The sequence below is a fragment of the Lacerta agilis genome, chromosome 10 (assembly GCF_009819535.1).
Source record: "Lacerta agilis isolate rLacAgi1 chromosome 10, rLacAgi1.pri, whole genome shotgun sequence".
NCBI classification, from domain to species: domain Eukaryota; kingdom Metazoa; phylum Chordata; class Lepidosauria; order Squamata; family Lacertidae; genus Lacerta; species Lacerta agilis.
The window spans coordinates 68,946,133-68,964,137 of NC_046321.1; the positions used below are offsets into that span (position 1 = coordinate 68,946,133).

The 18,005-nt window shown below is 43.1% G+C and overlaps 1 protein-coding gene and 1 long non-coding RNA gene across 2 annotated transcripts in view; one reads left to right on the plus strand and one right to left on the minus strand.

Moving 5' to 3' along the window:
• The window catches only part of FRMD4A (FERM domain containing 4A), a 404,157-nt gene that overhangs the window by 351,865 nt on the left and 34,287 nt on the right, over positions 1–18,005 (plus strand). The window contains 3 exon segments of the mRNA XM_033162332.1: positions 5,439–5,515; positions 10,246–10,384; positions 15,491–15,632. Of these exon segments, the coding sequence (XP_033018223.1) occupies positions 5,439–5,515; positions 10,246–10,384; positions 15,491–15,632 (358 nt within the window).
• On the minus strand, positions 8,524–10,239 carry LOC117053951. The gene is made up of 2 exons (XR_004427451.1): positions 10,035–10,239; positions 8,524–8,613 (listed from the first exon to the last, which is right to left on the minus strand). It is a non-coding gene; the product is annotated as an uncharacterized LOC117053951 (long non-coding RNA).

Consider the following 18,005-nt stretch of genomic DNA (forward strand, 5'->3'; position numbering starts at 1 on the left):
ACTTCTTCCTCAAAGAGTGCTGGGATCTGTAGTTTCCCCCTCACAGAGCTACAACTTCCAGCACCCTTAACAAACTATGGTTCCCAGGATTCTTTGGGGACAAATTGGTAGTGCTGGGCAAGCTGCCTTTCAGGGAAACTTCTCCGCTGCTGTGGAGCTGCCCATTGGGGAACATCTGATAAGCTACCAAGCAACTCCAGGACTCCCCCAAACACACTTTGAAAACATCTATACCCATTTTAACTGCATTAGTTTCCCATTTTGTTTGTGTGGTTTTTTTTAATCATGGGAAAATGCTTGCCTTGAACAAGGCTGGAGCATAAGGAGCTGCCTTGTACTGAATCACACCAGCAGTCCATCCAGCTCAATATTGTCCACACTGACTGGCAGCATCTCTGCAGGGTTTCAGGCAGTATCCTCTCCCAGCCCTACCTGGACATGCCATGGATGGAGCCTGGGATGGTTTGCAAGCCAAGCACGTGCTCTACCATCGAGCTTCAGCCCTTCCCCACAAGTGCTGGTTCTCTGGTTCTGTCTCATTTTTGGGTGAAGCATTTCATTTTTCTGCAGAACGGTGGGGTGGGGTGGGGAGGGAGGGAGGCCTGCTAATGACAGCCTAGCAAGCAGAATATTTTGTTTCCCCGCCAGCTTTAGCTGTGCCATGTGGGCAACTGCAGAGCACCGGGGGGGGGGGGGGAGCTCAGCAGTCTTTGTTGTACTGGAAGCAAGACAGGTCCTTGGTAACTATTCCAGGCATCTGGAGTTTTATCTGGAGGGAGGGAATTTGCATGCCAAAGGGTCACAAGGTACTATATACTCTCTGTTCCTTCCTTCCTTCCCACTTCTCCAGTCCCCTCCTCTGCACACAGGAACTGGAAGCTTTCGCAGTGCAAACATCTGGCATGTTTTGAATTCCAGTGTCCCTGCAATAGAGAGAGGACAAACTTGCTCTTATCTTTGTTGTTTGGACCTCTCCTCTCATTGTGGCAAATTGCTTAGGGCAACACCAAAATAACGTTGTGGCTAAACGTGTGAGCTGAAAGGTACGAGTGTCTTCATCTCCAATATAGTCCCAACATTGGCTGCATTAATGGGGGCTGAAATCTCACTGCCATCTTTGGAGCCTCTCCGAAAGCATTCATCTCAGAAACCTGATGGTTTACAATGGTGTCAGGGATTAATCAGTGACAGAGATAAAAGAGAAGGGCATGTTTCAGTTTCCCATATTTTTGGTTTCATGCTTGGCGAGACTGCTGGAAGTGTGGGAAACATTACTGTATGCTCGCTCCCATGCTATTACCAGAAATTTCACCCTCTAGAAAGGTGTACCTAGGCTGCTCCCATTTTGTGGAATGATCTCCCTATGGAGACCAGGCAAGCATTGAGAAAGGGATCCTTTTGCAGACAGCTCAAACCATTTCTGTTTGCCTTGCCATTTCCTGGCTGTTGACACTGAGGTTTGTTTGGGGGTGTTTTTCGCCCTGCAGCTGTAGTTGTTGAAATGGTGTGACTATTTGGATGTTTTAACTGTTGTTTTTTTATTGATTTTGAGATTTATACGTTTATAAGTGAAAAGTAGCAAGTAAGTTTTTTAAACAAATAAATAGAACACAAGACCATAATAATTTTCTTGCTGAAGGAGACAAAGGTTGCCTTTTCTAACCTCAGCCAAATGTTTCTGGGAGCTCACAAGCAGGAAATTTCCTCACCCCACTGACTGTGCTCAGCACCTGGTATTCAAAGGTAGACTCCCTCTGGACATGGAGCTTTACAGTTTACATTACACTTTGTGGCTAATGGTTGTTAAACCCTCTCCTCCATGAATTTCTCTAATCCCTTTTTAAGCATCTAAACTGGCAGCTGCGTCTTGCAGCAACTAATCCCACAGATTAATAGTTATGGCTATGCAAACACCACACATGAAAAGCACCCCTCATAAAAATATATAAATATGTCATGGGAACTGTAGTTTGCTCTTTAGGATGCTAAAATCCCTGGCACCCTCAATAAACTACAATTCCCAGGATTCTTTCTCCCATGGTGTGCTTTAAATGTATGTTATGTACACAGGAGGGATGTGGGTGGCGCTGTGGTCTAAACCACAGAGCCTAGGGCTTGCTGATTGGAAGGTCAGTGGTTCGAATCCCCGCAACGTTGTTCGGTCCCAGCTCCTGCCCACCTAGCAGTTCAAAAGCACATCAGCGCGAATAGATAAATAGGTACTGCTCTGGCGGGAAGGTAAACGGCATTTCTGTGCGCTGCTCTGGTTCGAAAGAAGCGGCTTAGTCATGCTGGCCACATGACCCGGAAGCTGTCTGCGGACAAACGCCAGCTCCCTCAGCCTATAGAGCGAGATGAGTGTGCAACCCCAGAGTCATCCACAACTGGACCTAACAGTCAGGAGTCCCTTTAACTTTACCTTTATGTACACAGCATACATTTTCCAGGAAAAGGTACTTTCCCACTCCCAAACCAAATTAATTGACCAAAACTTCTGAGAATAGGGAGGAATTATCTCTATCCACTCCCAAACCACCGTTCAGAAATCTACCATCATCTGTCATCATGGTGGAATCTAGATACATATAAAAAAACACTGTAAAAATGCTTTAAAAAAACATTTTGAAAAATATATTGAATTTGCCATAAGCTCACCATTGCCATCTAATGTCACATTTGTATAATGCACTTAAAACATTATATTTGCAGCTGTATGGCTGAGTCCCATGTCTCCACATAGCCATCTTAGAAAAAAAGCTTTAGCCTCCCTGCTCATCAGGCCTCTATTTCCCCGCCCAAAACACTTCCATCCAGGCCCACACACTTTGTATCCCACAACCAACCATCTCTGTACAGTCATCCCATAGCAAGATTTGAGGACACCTGTTTTAGCTGCCTACCTGGGACTGCAAAATGAGGGTTTTCAAGAAATGGAGAGGCAGCAATACATGGTTAGTTGGCTATTGTACAGGCTTGTTTGGGCCTTTCTCCATAGGAGAAATATTGCACCCCCTTGAATGTTTTTAGGCCACAATCCTACATACCCTTACTAGGGAGCAAGCCCCCTTGAACTCAGTAGGATTTAGTTGTGAATAGACATGCCTAGGATTACACTGTTAAGTCTCTGCAGTCATCTCTTTGGGGATGTGGAGAGCCAGGGCAGGCTGAAGTCACCTGTGAGTGTGGACAGTGAAGGTTTCCTGAGTGTGCAACTCATTCCCAAATAAGTGTGCCTTAGCAAATAAGACAATAGCCTTCTGGAATGCTAAGAATGTGTACCTTTTCCTCAAGGGTAGACAGTCATTTTGGCATTTTGCTGACTCAGTGGCCAGCAAAGCAGGATGTATCAGTTGCATTCTTGCTGTTCACTGACTTTACAGTTGCTCAAGCAAATGGATTCTTTCATTTGTCATTCATTATCAAAGGGTTAAATAATCCAGAACAGGGGGGGCGGGGAGGGTAAGAACAGCTTGTGAGTCAGGACCAGTTATTCAGTTTTGCTCCTTTTGTCTTTGGGCAAGTGATTTTGGCTCACCCCACTTAGGTGGTCTTTGAAGAAGATCTTTGTCATTGCCTGTTTCTTACAGGGTAGGATTTGTGCCACCTATTCAGTGTGTTGTAATAAATGTGGAAGCAATTCCTTTGGAAGCTTTTCAGAATACCTGTAATCCCATGATCACCCAGGCATTCCTGTGATCTATGAAAAATGTTTCAGCATAATATAAGAAGAGACCAAAATCTTATCTAGTCCAGCATCCTGTTTCTCACAGAGGCCAACCAGATGTCTGCGGCTGCACTTATAAGCCCCAAGACTAAAACTGTAAATTAATTTATTTGCATGTAATCAAATTGGAATTCTATGTTTGACAGGATGGCCAGTGCATTGCTCTCTAAACTATCCCTGCTGCAAAGAAAGATAGAAAGATAATCAGATTGATTGATTTGAACAATGACCACAATCCAGCAAGACTTGTCTGTATTGAGAAAAAAGTTTTGCAGACATTCACCTCTCTATAGCACATACATATGCATGCTGGAGGAAGGGCAGAAGAGCCTTATGAAGATTCCTTTCTGTTGGGATTTTTAAGCTGCTTAGAGATTTCTGTTGAAATAGGAAGCCATATATAAATTAAATAAATACCCAGCACTCTGGGTTGCAGCTGACCTGCATTGTGTAAGCATTGCCAGAGAAATCCTTGACAGCACAGTATGGCCTGCAGTGAAAGTGAAGCTCAGTCCATCCACCTTTTCCATGCGCTCTTAACAGGTGATCAGCCAAATCTACCATTGCCCATTGTCACCTTTATCCCACCAAGGGGATTCACAGCATAAACAAGATTTCTGTGTGCATATTAATTTGCTGGATCCCGGTTCTGGCGCAGCTAGTAATGCATTTTATTATTATTATTATTTTTTAAAAAATGACTAGAGAAAGTATGGGCGCTGTTGGCCTCTGGTAAGGGGGGTCTTCTGTTACGTTCATGTGTGCCAAGGAAAATGTATCTTGAGTCTATTTTCCAAACAACATGGGTCCAATCCAATCAAAATTAAGCATCATTAATTTCAGTGTACTTTACTTTCTTTTAGATCAAATGGTTGGTTTCAGTTTCCTATTGAAATCATTGTTAACACACCATCGAGATGCAGAGGAACATTTGCACATTTCTCTCTCTCACACAGAAGAGGGGAGGGGGTTTGCAAAGCTGACCTTGGAGGGAGCGGCCTCTGCATGGAGCCCCTGAACCGCTTATCCTGCTCCTCTCTCTCAGGGAGACTGACTGTCCGAGCAGAGTCCAGCTGCTCTGCCGGCCAAAATGACTTGCTGGAATGTATGAATGATTTCTGAAGCATGCACTCCTCGGGTTAAAGCAGGAAAAGAGTGGAGGCAGGCAGGAACTGCCCGATTGCAGCGAGATGATTCCGTTGTGCAATTCTGCGCTAGCAATCCGTGCTGCTGCCCAACTTCTTGTCCCGGGGGCGGGGAGAGGAAGGCAAGGCGAGACTCCCTTGTGATCTGCTGCTGCCTGCAAGGAATTAGGGTCGCGGGAGCCTCCGCCCTCAGCAGCGCCTGCGCGCCTTTGGGAGCTGCAGGCAGCGGCTCTTGCGCCTTGGCGGCCAGGCAGCGCGAGTCCCGGGGGAGAAGGGCAGCTGGGGCGCCTTCGCCGACCCCCCCCCCCGCCTTACTGCTTGCCCGGGAGGCGGGAGAGGGAGAGAGCGGACAAAGGGAAGCCACTTGGGCAAGGCTCCGTGGAGCCGGCAGCTCCTCGCGCCCCGCGCAGCCCCTGAAGTGGCGCGGCGAGCGGCCGCCTGGACTGGAGCCGGGGAGGAAGCCCGTCGGGGCGCGGAGTTAGTTGGACGGAGGAGGAGGAGGAGGAGCCGAGGCGCCCGCCGGACGCTGCTGCCTCGCTCACCGCGACTTCTTTCCCCTCTCCCTGCAGATCTTCCAGTGGAGGCAGCTGGAGAACCTGTACTTCCGAGAGAAGAAGTTTTCCGTGGAAGTGCACGACCCTCGCAGGTAAGAGCCAGGCGGCAAGAGGGGCAAGCTGCGCTCCGGGTGCCGGAGAAAGGGCGCGCGGGGCTCGCCTAAGGCGGTCAAGGCTTCGCTGCGGGCTGGGGCTTCTCAGAGCTGCTCCCCCAGCAGCCCCTTCGCCCAGCACCTCCCGAAAGGCCCCCGCGGGAGGTGGAGGATGGCAGCCTTCGTGCCCTTCCTCGACGGCGGCGTCTTTCTTTTTCAGCGCTCGCCTGGAATGTTAGGGGGGGGAAAGGAATTTAACGTGCTGTGAGCTGCTTTTGAACTCTTTATGATTCCCGGCGTAACTCCATCATATTTCAGTTTCAGGCATAGACACCCTAAATCTAAATGGTTCTTTATTGTGCTTTGTTTATTGCAATAACGGGGGGGTGGGGGTGGGTGGGTACAGTATAGATAAAATATGTCTAGGCTTGACCCTTTTTGTTACTGTAGCCATGCTGTGTCCCTCACACCGTCTTTTCTTTGTTTAATATACTGATTTTCCACCTACTGTAGTCCCCTATAATGTTTTGTGTTGGCTTGTGTTCTTCACTCCTTTTACCCTGGTCCTCATTTTGCATAACATAAGTAACTGCCCAGTGCACACAAAACATAATTGTATGGTGTGTGTGTATAAATGCATAATCATTTTGCATAATCACTGCTTTGGTCACTGCCACTTTATGACAAGGTTTTCCCAGGAGAAGCTGCTCTCTGTAATACACATGTAAATATTTTGTGCAAATTGGTTCCTGCAGAACTAAACTTTCCCCCCTAAAACTTGGCAACTGAAAGCCAGGCTCTGTTCATACCATAGTTCACAGTGTAAATTTAGTTCTGTCTTTCAATTACACCCCCTTTTGCAAATCAGGTTTGTGCTCTTAAGCACAAATGACAGAATCTAGTGCTCCATTCCAGCACAAATTTATTTGCAGGTTGGCAGCCTGCAATCTTTTTCATGTTTACTGTACCTTGCCAAGATCTATAGTTACGCAGGGTTTCAGTATTTCCACATTAGACACAATAGGCTCTAGATTAGAAATGTGGAAAGCAACAGTTGCCTGGCAGGTATATTTTAATTATATATTTTACATTATGACTAAGGTGCTGGTTCTTCAGAATATTAATTTGGGACACAGTTCACCAAGACATTTTCCTCTGTAAGCTTGAGTGAGTACAGTAGATGTAAAGAGCACAGCAGTTTCAGTTCCAGTTGCACAAGAGAAGTTCCAGGTTGACTGTTCCTCTTGTGATTAGCATTAAAAATGAGTGATAGCCCTGCAAACAGCTGATCTGTTCATTAATTTTACCACTTGCCATCTTCTAGGATCAGACCTTTGGGAAGTGAGCTTTATATACCATAAACATCATATACATTGTAATTTGTAGAAACTTTCTGTTCTGAAACTGTTAGTCTACTCTAGTTGCATGTAGTTACACTGAAATAGTCATCAAGCTGAATGAAAAAACCAAACACCTAACATATATCCATATATAGAACACTATTACTACTAATTTTTGTTATGCTTGGGACCAGTTTACCTATGAGATCACCTTTGCTGCACAGATGCCACATAATACCTGCACCACATCTGTAAGAACTTGCTCATTTAGTGTGGCAGCAGTGACACTTTGGAACTCCCTGCCTATTGATATCAGGAGGAGCCTTCACTGTATTATTTTCAGCGCTTAGACACGGCTACCCAGATGTTTAGAAAGTCTGTATGAGTTTTAATTTGTTTTCGCTTGTTCAGTTGTGGTTTTAACTTTTTGTGTGTTTTAAATTATGGCTGTAATTTTTTAATGACAGTTTTAATGTTTTATCTTTTTCGTAAACCACTTTGATTTTTTCCCCTACAATCTTGCGGTAAATACGTTTTATGAAATGAATGAATGAATGAATGAATAATTCTATCAATTTATGTACAGTGAGATTATCAAAACCCTGGTTTGTGCCCAGTGAAAAATTATCTGTATCTCCTAAATCTGCCTGCTCTTTGATCAGCAGAAATGCAGGAGCCTAGAAAAATGTAAGCTCTGGCACTGGGTTCTAGATTCATATATCAAAGAGTATAATTCAGAAAGAAAAAATCTAGTTCTTAGGGCTGCAAAGATAGGCTTGAGGGTGTGTGCTTAAGTTAGTGCTAGAATTGTCAAGTTAGAAGGGACCACGAGGGTCCTATAGTCCAGCCCCCTGCAATGCAGGAATCTTTTTGCCCAGTGTGGGGCTCAAACCCACAACCCTGAGATTATGAGTCTCATGCTCCACTGACAGAGCTACTCAAGTTCAATATCCTGTTTCTGGTAACAGACAACCTCAAGTCACGTAGAGTTCACAAGCAGCAGGGCACAAAGGTAATATTCATTGCCTGTTGCTGGTATGGACACTAGGGGTATACTGCCTCTCAACATGGAGGTTCCATTTAGCTAGCCAGGCCCATTGGTAGCCCTGCTCTCCATCATGATACTGTTATCCTATGTTATCCTCTGCCAGTGTCCCATAGGCAGAGAAGTGTGGTGCGTGTTTGCCAACAAAGTGTTGTCTTTGTGTGCAGAGTTTTGAGGTGCAGCCAAGGTCCAGAAGCCTTTTGCACATACAGCAACAGTTCCGTCTTAGGCTACGGAGGGGGGAATAAGTTGTACCACTGTTTTGGCATAAGAAGCAGCTGTATACCTTGGCAGGTGCTAACTGAAATATTATTCAAATTATCTTGCCAGCATGTCTGGCTCCTGGACTCCTTTTTTCACACTGTCTGGTTCTTCCATTTTCCTGTCTTATCCACCCTTCCTATAACCTCCACTTTACCTTTTTTATTTATATATATATATTCATTTTTCCATGTCTCCTGTGTCTTAATGTCTAATTTTCTTGGAGAACTCAAATTCCATTCCGTTTAATTATCCAGCTTGGTGCAGGGAATAAAGCTGAAACCATCCCAAATGTAACAGTTGTCATGCTGCGATGAAGAGCCAAGTCTGGGCTGGCAATTTTATTGCTGAATATTGTTGGGGGGGGGGGTTCCCCATCCCTACAATAGTTACTATCTTAATTTCAAATTCATTTTGTCAACTGCCTTTTCCTTCATGGTAACTCTCCCCATCTGGAAAACAGAAACAAAATTAGAGTGAATTCCAAGCATTTACAAGTTAGAGCCACAATCCTAAACTAATTTATAAGGGTGTCAGCCCTATTGAATGCAGTGGGATTTATTTCTGTGTAAAAATGCTTAGGATTGCTATGTTGACATTCAAATAAAATTAAAGTTTAGCTAAGTGGGCAACAAGATAGTCTAAATTCCAACTTTCCCAGAAGCACACCCCTTTCCCCCATGTGACTCTCCCACTTATTGTAGAGAGTTTCCATGTAGGCACTATTAATTTTATGTTAGTATTATTTATTAAATGTCTATGTCACCCCTCATCTGAGGACCACAGGGCAGTTTACAATATAAAAACACAAAAATTCGTAACAGTAAGAAACAAAAACAACAGCCCCATCACACACACAGTTTAAAGACCATAGACTGTGTAATTAGCCAAAGGCCTGGGAGAAGAGGGGCGTTTTTCTATCATAGTTAAATATATGTAATGAAGGCGCCAGTTGAGCCTCCCTGGGGAGAGCCTACTACAAGCAGGGGAGCCACCGCAGAAAAGGTTCATATGGGGAGGGGCAGTAACAGGTTGTGATGGCATGGAAAACTCTACAGACTGGGCATATGAAATGATTTTTCAGTCTCATTTTTATCATAAAGTATTCAATATACAGAACAATACCATCATTATAATAGAAAAGTATGAAAACAGTAGAGGCAAAAAAAATAATTGTCCAGTAACACCTTAGAAACCAACTAAGTTTGTTCTGGGTATAAGCTTTTGTGTGCGTATTATACCCAGAACAAACTTAGTTGGTCCTTAAGATGCTGGACAATTTTTTAAATGTTTTTATTTGTTTTGACTAAGCAACAAGACCAGTCAACAATCAGCCCTAAATGAATTGAGAGAGGAATATTGACTGAGCCATGTCTTCCCGTATGAGCCGACCTGTTCATAGAGAACTGCTGGAGAAGCTCAATTGCTGCTTTGGAACTCTCTATCTATCTGAAAAGCAGGGCAGAGACATAGGAAAACATCGAGTTGACTTTCTGTATTACAGAAGCAAATCATTTTTACATGGTTATCCCATCAATGCAGATGGGAACCGTGAACCATGTCTGTTGATAACAATACCTAATAGACTATTGGCATCCAATGAATGCTAAATAGAAGAAAAATCAGCCCCAGTGGCAACTTGAATTGAAGAGCACAGAAAGCACTATGCCCCCCAAACTCCATCTCAAATTTGTGAGAGACAAGGATATCTGGCTCTTTTAAAAGCAAAGCCTCACTTGACTCAAAACGTGCTATTGGCAGTTAAAAAATATCTGAGTGCCTAATGACATCAATGCTGGAGCTCTGGCTTTGGTGCTCAGGCAGGTGGCTAGGAGGTTTAGTTCAGTTTTCATGCTTGCTCATTGAGACTTACCTCTGTGTAGACGAAGTTAATATTGCAGCCTAAATCACTCTCATCCCTGGTGTGGCACGTTGTTTCAGTTGCTCAGAGATCCCCATACCTATCCCCTTACCGGTTTTCTGCAAAATGATTGAATACAGAACTTTTGGAGGTGGGTGGGGATAGGCTGCACTTCTCTTTTCAAGTTACAAGCGAATTGTTTGTTCTTTTCCTGCTCCCCCAGGGCATCTGTGACTAGAAGGACTTTCGGACACAGTGGCATTGCTGTGCACACGTGGTATGCCTGTCCTGCCTTGATAAAGTCCATCTGGGCTATGGCCATTAGCCAGCACCAATTCTACTTGGACAGAAAGCAGAGCAAAGTAAGATTTTAAATTGTTATTACATTCACAAAACAGTTGTTACATAAAGACTACAGTTATACACAAATGAAAGCATATGTGCCAAATACAAATCAAAATATATGTAGAAGTCTGGACACCACACCACAGCTCCAGTAGCGCAGCAGGCTTCTGCGCATGCCCTGGAACTTCCTCTCCAGCCCCTCCCCCACATCCTCAAAATCAGCTCCAGACCCTGCAGATCAGATTTTTGGGGCAAGCGGGGCAGGGAGAGGAAACGAAAGTCCCGTTTTGCATGAGCAAAATCCTGGTTGTACAGCATTTGGTGCAACCCAATATCAGTAGCTCTACCAATAAAGAAGCAAAAGGTTTCAATAGAAGGCTGTATCTTTTTTTTAATGATGATTCCAGTAATTTACAAATGAGGGCCATCTTTTCTTGGTCTCTAAAGCAACCATTTGATAACTAGGTTGGTTTCACCAATGAATTTAAGAAGAACTTGGTGGGTCAGGCCAACAGCCTATCTAGTCAGCGGCAGAGCGTGTCTCCACTCCACCTGGGATGGGTCAGTGTGCATGTCCGCATGCACACGCCAGGGGCAGTGTGAGGGGCGGAGGACAAATGGAGCCCCCCAGCCCCTGCTGCCATGGGAGCGACACCAGCTGGGAGGGGCATGGCTGCTGTATCCTCCTGGCACGAGGCTGGGATTGAAGAGCGCACAGTTGGTGCATCCCCACACCGTCCCAATACCTCGCTTGAATTCTAGTTCCAAAGAAATATATCAAACTAAATAAATAATTTCTTAGGTTTCAGTAAGGCAGTTCTTACAAATACATGTGCACTCTGCATTAATTCTTGTAGCAAATGGCCCTGCAGCTTCCCTTCATGCTGAGACATGCGTAAGAGACCTCTGAACACTCTGAACTCTTCCACCTTTGCTCATTGTCTGCTTTGCCTATCATGTGGAAATTTACAGGGCACTGGGACTTTCTGAGCGAATGCCCCAAGGTGCAAAATTCTTGCTGCATTAACTTCTTCCCAATACTGAGAACCATTTCTGGTCATGCAAGTCTTTAGAAACAATATGTCCATATGGACTTGCACAGATTCTCCTTCCATTATTTTTTCTTAAGGACTTTCTTCAGCTTTATGATGCATTTTTTTACAGTGGGTATTGCTTACATGTCCTGGGTTCGTTTAAAATAACAGAAGATAAGTTCTGCAGCCAGTGATCCTAGTAATGTCAGTAGTACCTTAAATTGGGGTGTGGAACCTACAGGCCTGGTGGACAAATGTGGCCTTTGGAGCAATTCCCAGGCCTCGCCTGCCATTCTGAAGGGATGTCCCTCCATGGACCTGTTTTGCCTCTGAGCCACCCACCACTTGCAAGCGAAAGGTTGCTCATGAGGGAAGTAGCCCTTGGGCTGGAAAATGTGCCCTCCCCCCTTGCCTTAAATGCATTATCCATCTGCAGGGATATCCATCACAAGGAGGGACAGAGAGGACCATTCCTAATGTTGAAAATCATTTCTGCTCGTAGTTCTCTGAAATTAGGATTGGTGTTTTTTTTTTATAAGGTTTTTTATTATTTTCCAATAGAACAAAGAAAGAAAACACTACATAAACACAATAAGAACACAATACATAATGAACAGTGAACAAAATAAAAACAATAACAATAACAACAAACAAAGAAAATCAAATACATACCTTAACCAACACCTATCTTTATACTTTTCTTATTTCTAACATCTCTATTAGGGGGACTTCCCCTGTTCCCTCCACTGCCTTCAAAATCATATATACGTTTTAGGTAACTTTATATCTTTTTCCATTAACATTTACCGTATCTCTTAATACTCTTTAAATTTACTTAATCCCATATGAATCATAACTTATACTCAATATCTTACAGTATTCTTTCACAATTAAATCATTCACCACAAAAATTTCTTCTAAACATTTTGTCTAACATTAACCTGCTAAAGCCGATTCTTCTGATTAATTCTGCTCAAATATTCAAATATTCAATTTTACACATTTAAGTAAATAGTCCTTAAATTTCTTCCAATCCTGCGACACCTTCTCCTCCCTCTGGTCTCGGATTCTAGCGGTCAGTTCAGCGAGTTCCATATAGTCCATTAGCTTCATCTGCCATTCTTCCACTGTTGGAATCTCTTCACCCTTCCAGGTTCTTGCCAATAAAATTCTAGCCGCTGTTGTGGCATACATAAAAAATACTCTATCCTGACTGGGTATCTCTTCATTGGTCATGCTCAAAAGGAATGCCTCTGGTTTCTTACTAAAGGTAATTTTCATTACCTTTTTAAGCTCATTATAAATCTTATCCCAGAAAGCATTCACCCCTGGACATGACCACCACATATGAAAAAAGGTACCTTTCGTAGATTTGCATTTCCAACACACATCAGACATTTTAGAATTCATCTTAGCTATCTTAACTGGTGTCAGATACCATCTGTACAACATTTTCATTATATTTTCTCTTAAACTATTACAAGCTGTAAATTTGATACCTTTCTGCCACAGTCTCTCCCAGTCATCCATCATAATATTATGACCCACATCTTTCGCCCAATCTATCATTGTCGATTTAACCAATTCGTCTTTCGTATGCCACTCTAGCAACAAATTATACATCTTGGAAAGGTTTTTAGAGTTCGATTCAATCAGTTCTGTTTCCAGTTTTGATTTTTCCATTTGAAAACCAATTTTCTTGTCCAATTTAAATATCTCATAAACCTGATGATATTGCAGCCAGTCGGTGACTTGACTTTTTACTTGATCATAGCTTTTCAGCTTAATTGAGTCCCCATCTCGCTGCAATACATCCACATATCTTAACCAACTTGCAGACATATTCGGTCTCTTATAAGCCTTGGCCTCCACTGGTGAGATCCATCTAGGAGTCTTTCTCTCTAACAAATCTTTATATCTTGTCCAAACCTGATACAAAGCTTTCCTAACTATATGATTCTTAAAAGTTTTGTGGACTTTCGCCTTGTCATACCAAAGGTATGCATGCCAACCAAACATGTTATCAAATCCTTCCAAGTCCAACACGTCGACATTCTCCAATTTAAACCAATAGGATTGGTATTTTTAACCTGGTAGGTTATGGGGAGTCCAGCCATTTATGAGCACCTGCAAGTGTACAGACAACATGGACAGGAGCTGCCACTTCGGATGACATTATTGCCTGAAGGTGTGTGCAGTTGCAAACCACGAGGTATCGAAGCTCCCTCTGGAAGGCTGCCTGTGTACACAGCCTCAGTTGCTCCTCCTTCCTAGTTGCCCTTGGACCTTAACAACCAAATGAATCTCTCTCCTATTGCCCTCCTGACCCTCATCACTTGTCAGCCTGACAACTTGGGAGGATCTTTCTGACACAATTCTGGATCTTTCTGCCCACCTGTCCCTTAGTGACTAGCTGCAGCCTGATCATGTCCTGAGATTATCTAAGAAAGTCTCTTGGGAAATTCAGGCAGGTTTTGGATTCTCAGGCAGGTGACCTATATCCTGTAAGGAAAATAAAAGTGCAAAAAGAGAAAAGAATCAAAAGCGTGGAGGAAAGTGTATCCATTCTCCTGAAAGTCAAAGTCATAGGGATGTCAAGACTGCAGCCAACTCTGTATATTCAGAAGTTTTCTAACATTTCAGGGCTTGATGATGTTTCTGAAAGATGTGGTACTAAAATGTCTGGCAACGGATTGTTCAAACTTTTTCTTTCTTCACAATTGCTGACTTCTAAAACTAGTTCTAAGGGCTACACAAGATGCTTAGTAAATGTTACAGTTCTAACACGAGGAGGTGCTGCTTTTTAAAAAGTTTGTAGGTTCTTTTGAGGTAGTTTTTGTTGTTGTTACAGATGTGTTTGATTATGAGGAGCAAACTGCAGACACTATTTTTCTTTATGTCTCTTGGGTGGCAGTTTATGTAAAAGTGAGCATCAGGGAGTTTATTGTACAGATTTAACTGTATTGTTTTGGTGGATAAAAGGAATGTCCAGGAATGGGCTGCATACATATTTGATTATTGTGCTATAGTATTGGATGGATAGAGTTGGCATAGTCCTTGGGTTGCTCCAAACTTTCTTCATCACTGATTCAGATTATAGTGGTACCTCGGTTTAAGAACAGCCCTGTTTAAGAACTGTTCGGTTTACGAACTCTGCAAAACCAGAAGTAGTGTCCCGGTTTGCAAACTTTACCTCGGTCTAAGAACGGAATCCGAACGGTGGAAGGGCACCGGCGGCGGGAGGCCTCATTAGGGAAAGCACGCCTTGGTTTAAGAAAGGTTTCGGTTTAAGAACAGACTTCCGGAATGGATTAAGTTCGTAAACCGAGGTACCACTGTACAAAGATGAAATCAATGTATTGCTAGCCTATGACTAAGTCATAAGTTGTCTTTGAGGAATGCCTTGCTCACATTTGTCCATAAATGCAGGGGCATAAGATGGAGCCTGCATTTGCCTTTAGCTCCCCCATGCTTTGTAGGACCCCATGCATGTGAGAACTCATGATGAAAGGAGCCTCACTCTGGAGTCTGCTGCTTAGAAATTGCTTTACAGTCCGTTGATCTGTGATATAATCTTAAATAGAATATCATTAATACTAAAATCTCTTTCATTTTTAGTCACTATTTAATTTTTTTAGTAACTTAACTTTAAATTTTAAAGTAACCCCATCATATGACATTTCATAGTAAAGCTCATGAAGTTCTGAAAAGATTGGTATTTTTAGTTTTGAAATATCTCAATTCTGGACTGAGCTTTTAAGGTTTTTGTGTAGTCTGGCAAGACCAAAATTGTCTTTTTTATAATTCAATCCCTCATAATTTAAAAACGGGGATGAGATAAAAAAAGATTTAAACTTAGTTTTGATCATTCAACAAGTGTACAAAATATTAAGAAAATAGGATGACATGAGGTAAAAAAAAATGGATCACTAGCTATAGAATGACCTACTTCTGCTCTTGCTTTTTTTGAAAGGTTGTCATAAGTGGGTAGTTCACGTATTGGTGATTCTGGTAACCGGTAGAAATTCTTAAGATTGGGTTTTTGTCTGATGGTTGCTATAGCACAGATTTCTGCTTTCGTTCCTCCAGTCCAAAATTCATGCAGCAAGAAGCCTGAGTGAGATTGCCATTGACCTGACTGAAACTGGAACTCTGAAGACTTCCAAACTAGCCAATATGGGAAGCAAAGGAAAGATCATCAGCGGCAGCAGCGGGAGCCTTTTATCATCAGGTATGTCCCTTGGTGTTGCAGAGTTGGTTCCTCAGTTAAAGGGAAACTCAGGTGATAAGTAGTTTCTGGGCATTTGAGTCAAGTGTTTCGGACTGGAGTCATTGCTCAACAACTCTGGGCGATCCGGCCACCCCTCGCACGCTCCTCCCTCCAATGACAATGGGTATTACTGCCAGTTTTTTTTATACTGGGAGTAGATCACAGTCTCTTGAGAGTTGGACATGCCTGGTATAGATCGTAGTTGTGAGACAGCAACAGGACCAGGGCTCAGTCTGACTCCCAACTCAGTCCTGCTTGGTGGATTTCCTGAAAGGAATATTAGATGTTAGATGTCTTTCTCATCATCCTGGTGCTTACAGACCAACATCATCACTCTAATCCCGAAATGTCCTTTTCTCCACCTGCGTGTTTGCCTTAGCTGTGAAGCAGCAGCTTCCAGGCAGTGTCTGCCTCTCCCGAGGGTGGGTGGCCATCTGCCAGAGTTGCCTCATTTTGTAGCGCTTGTTATGGGGGGATGCCTGCCAGAAGTGGTGGCTCAGAGATCTTGTTTGCTTTTCAGCTACACCAACCCTTAGTGTATACAACTTCTCAAAGCAACAGAAACCTCTACTCGTATGGAACTTCCCCTTTTCCCTGCATGCCTGCTTCTATAAGTCTTAGATTTTCATTGCATATTGAGGTATTTCATTTTTTCTTTAAAAAAATAATCACACTAACTTTTAAAGAACTGGGGCAATGCCTGTTGCCCCCCATTTAAGAAAAAGTACATCTCACCAAGAGTAAGAAAAAAAACACCATGATGGTGAACAGCATAAAGCCAAGCATAAAACTAAATTTATAAACAAATCCCAGAACCATTAAAACATCAGTAATAACAACAGAAAAAAACGCAATTCACTTTCTTTTTGGACATCCATGCCTCTGATCTGTGCTCAGAGGCAGGCATGTTCCTGCCCAGCTGATTCACAAGTGCTTTTAGAAGCACATTTACAGGCATATTGTGGTGCTCACGTGGGTCCTGTGAACTGACAGGTTTTTTTGCAAATGGAATCGTGTGCCTCCATTAGAGATGGATCAGGACCATAATTTTCCTTTATAGTGGTCCTGGGCTTATTAAATGCCTGTCTGGATAGAAAATCTTAGAATATCATTGAAGCTGGCTGTAGACTGATCCACACTGGCCTTAAAAGAGGTGCTATCAGCCTGGAAGGCAGCACCACCTCACTCAAGAGCGGAAATACCAAATTGCCAAACACAGCAAGCCCACCTTGATTTCCCTCCATAACATGCCGTAGTGTAAATGCATGTCAGTGGGCTCATCACACATTTCTCGTCCTCTGGTCCACATAATTGGCTGCTGTGAGAGGTGGTGTGACAGGAACACAAGATGTGATAATGTCATGACATGTGTTTCTTACTACAGATTATTGGGGGAGGAAGAAGACTAGGGGCTTCCCATTTTTGTGTGAAAATTTGTGGTGTTCTTCACATTCTGTTCATTCCTCAGCCTCTCACAAGTTGCCTTCATGAGCATGTTTCACATCTTGCTGCCAGCCTGGCTCCAAGCACCCTTTTGGCAAATCCAAGGAATAAAACATTGCATTTAGCTTTGGTTCATGTTATACAGAACTTGCTTTGATAATTTGTTTAAACAAAATTTTGAAAACAAAATTCTTGATCAAAATGAAATACGACCTGGAAAAGATGATCCTATGACACACACAGCTTTCCTGCAGGATAGATTCTGCAGTCAAATTAGCAATGCCCCAGCCAGACAAATTCTGAGTGATTTTTGTCTGAACACGAGTTAAGTGGCAATAGATATCTGTATCCCAGTTTTACTATATTTTGTACAGAAAAACGATAATAGAATCGGTCCACAACCAGCTGTCAGAATGTAAGAGGCTCTAAGTCTCCACTCGCCACTTTTTATCAAGGGAAGCCTTCCTGCTTTATTGAGAAGCCTAACGTGGAACACATGAGACAAAGGCTGGGCAGCAACCAGAGCCAAGAGTAGAAGGTCTGTTTCTAATTCTGTGTCTGCCTGACTTAGCTTCATATTTTGTCCTGTCCACAAAATGGCAGTGGTTGTATTTCTGAAGGAAATTCTGTAGGGCACAATTCTTTGATATTCTCAAATGAAATATGGTTCTACAAGTGCAAAGTATTAGAAGATTACAGGGGGTCTCGTATACGTACCCTCCTACACACACACACACAGAAGTGTGGAAGATGTTTTACGGTCTTGTGAAAGATCTACAGTAATAGAAATATCCTGCACAGGACTCCTGTTCTGCTTGTGATTATAGAGGGAGATGTGCCCACTGGGAGTACACCAGCTCACCAATGGAATTTGTATTACCCATCAAAGAT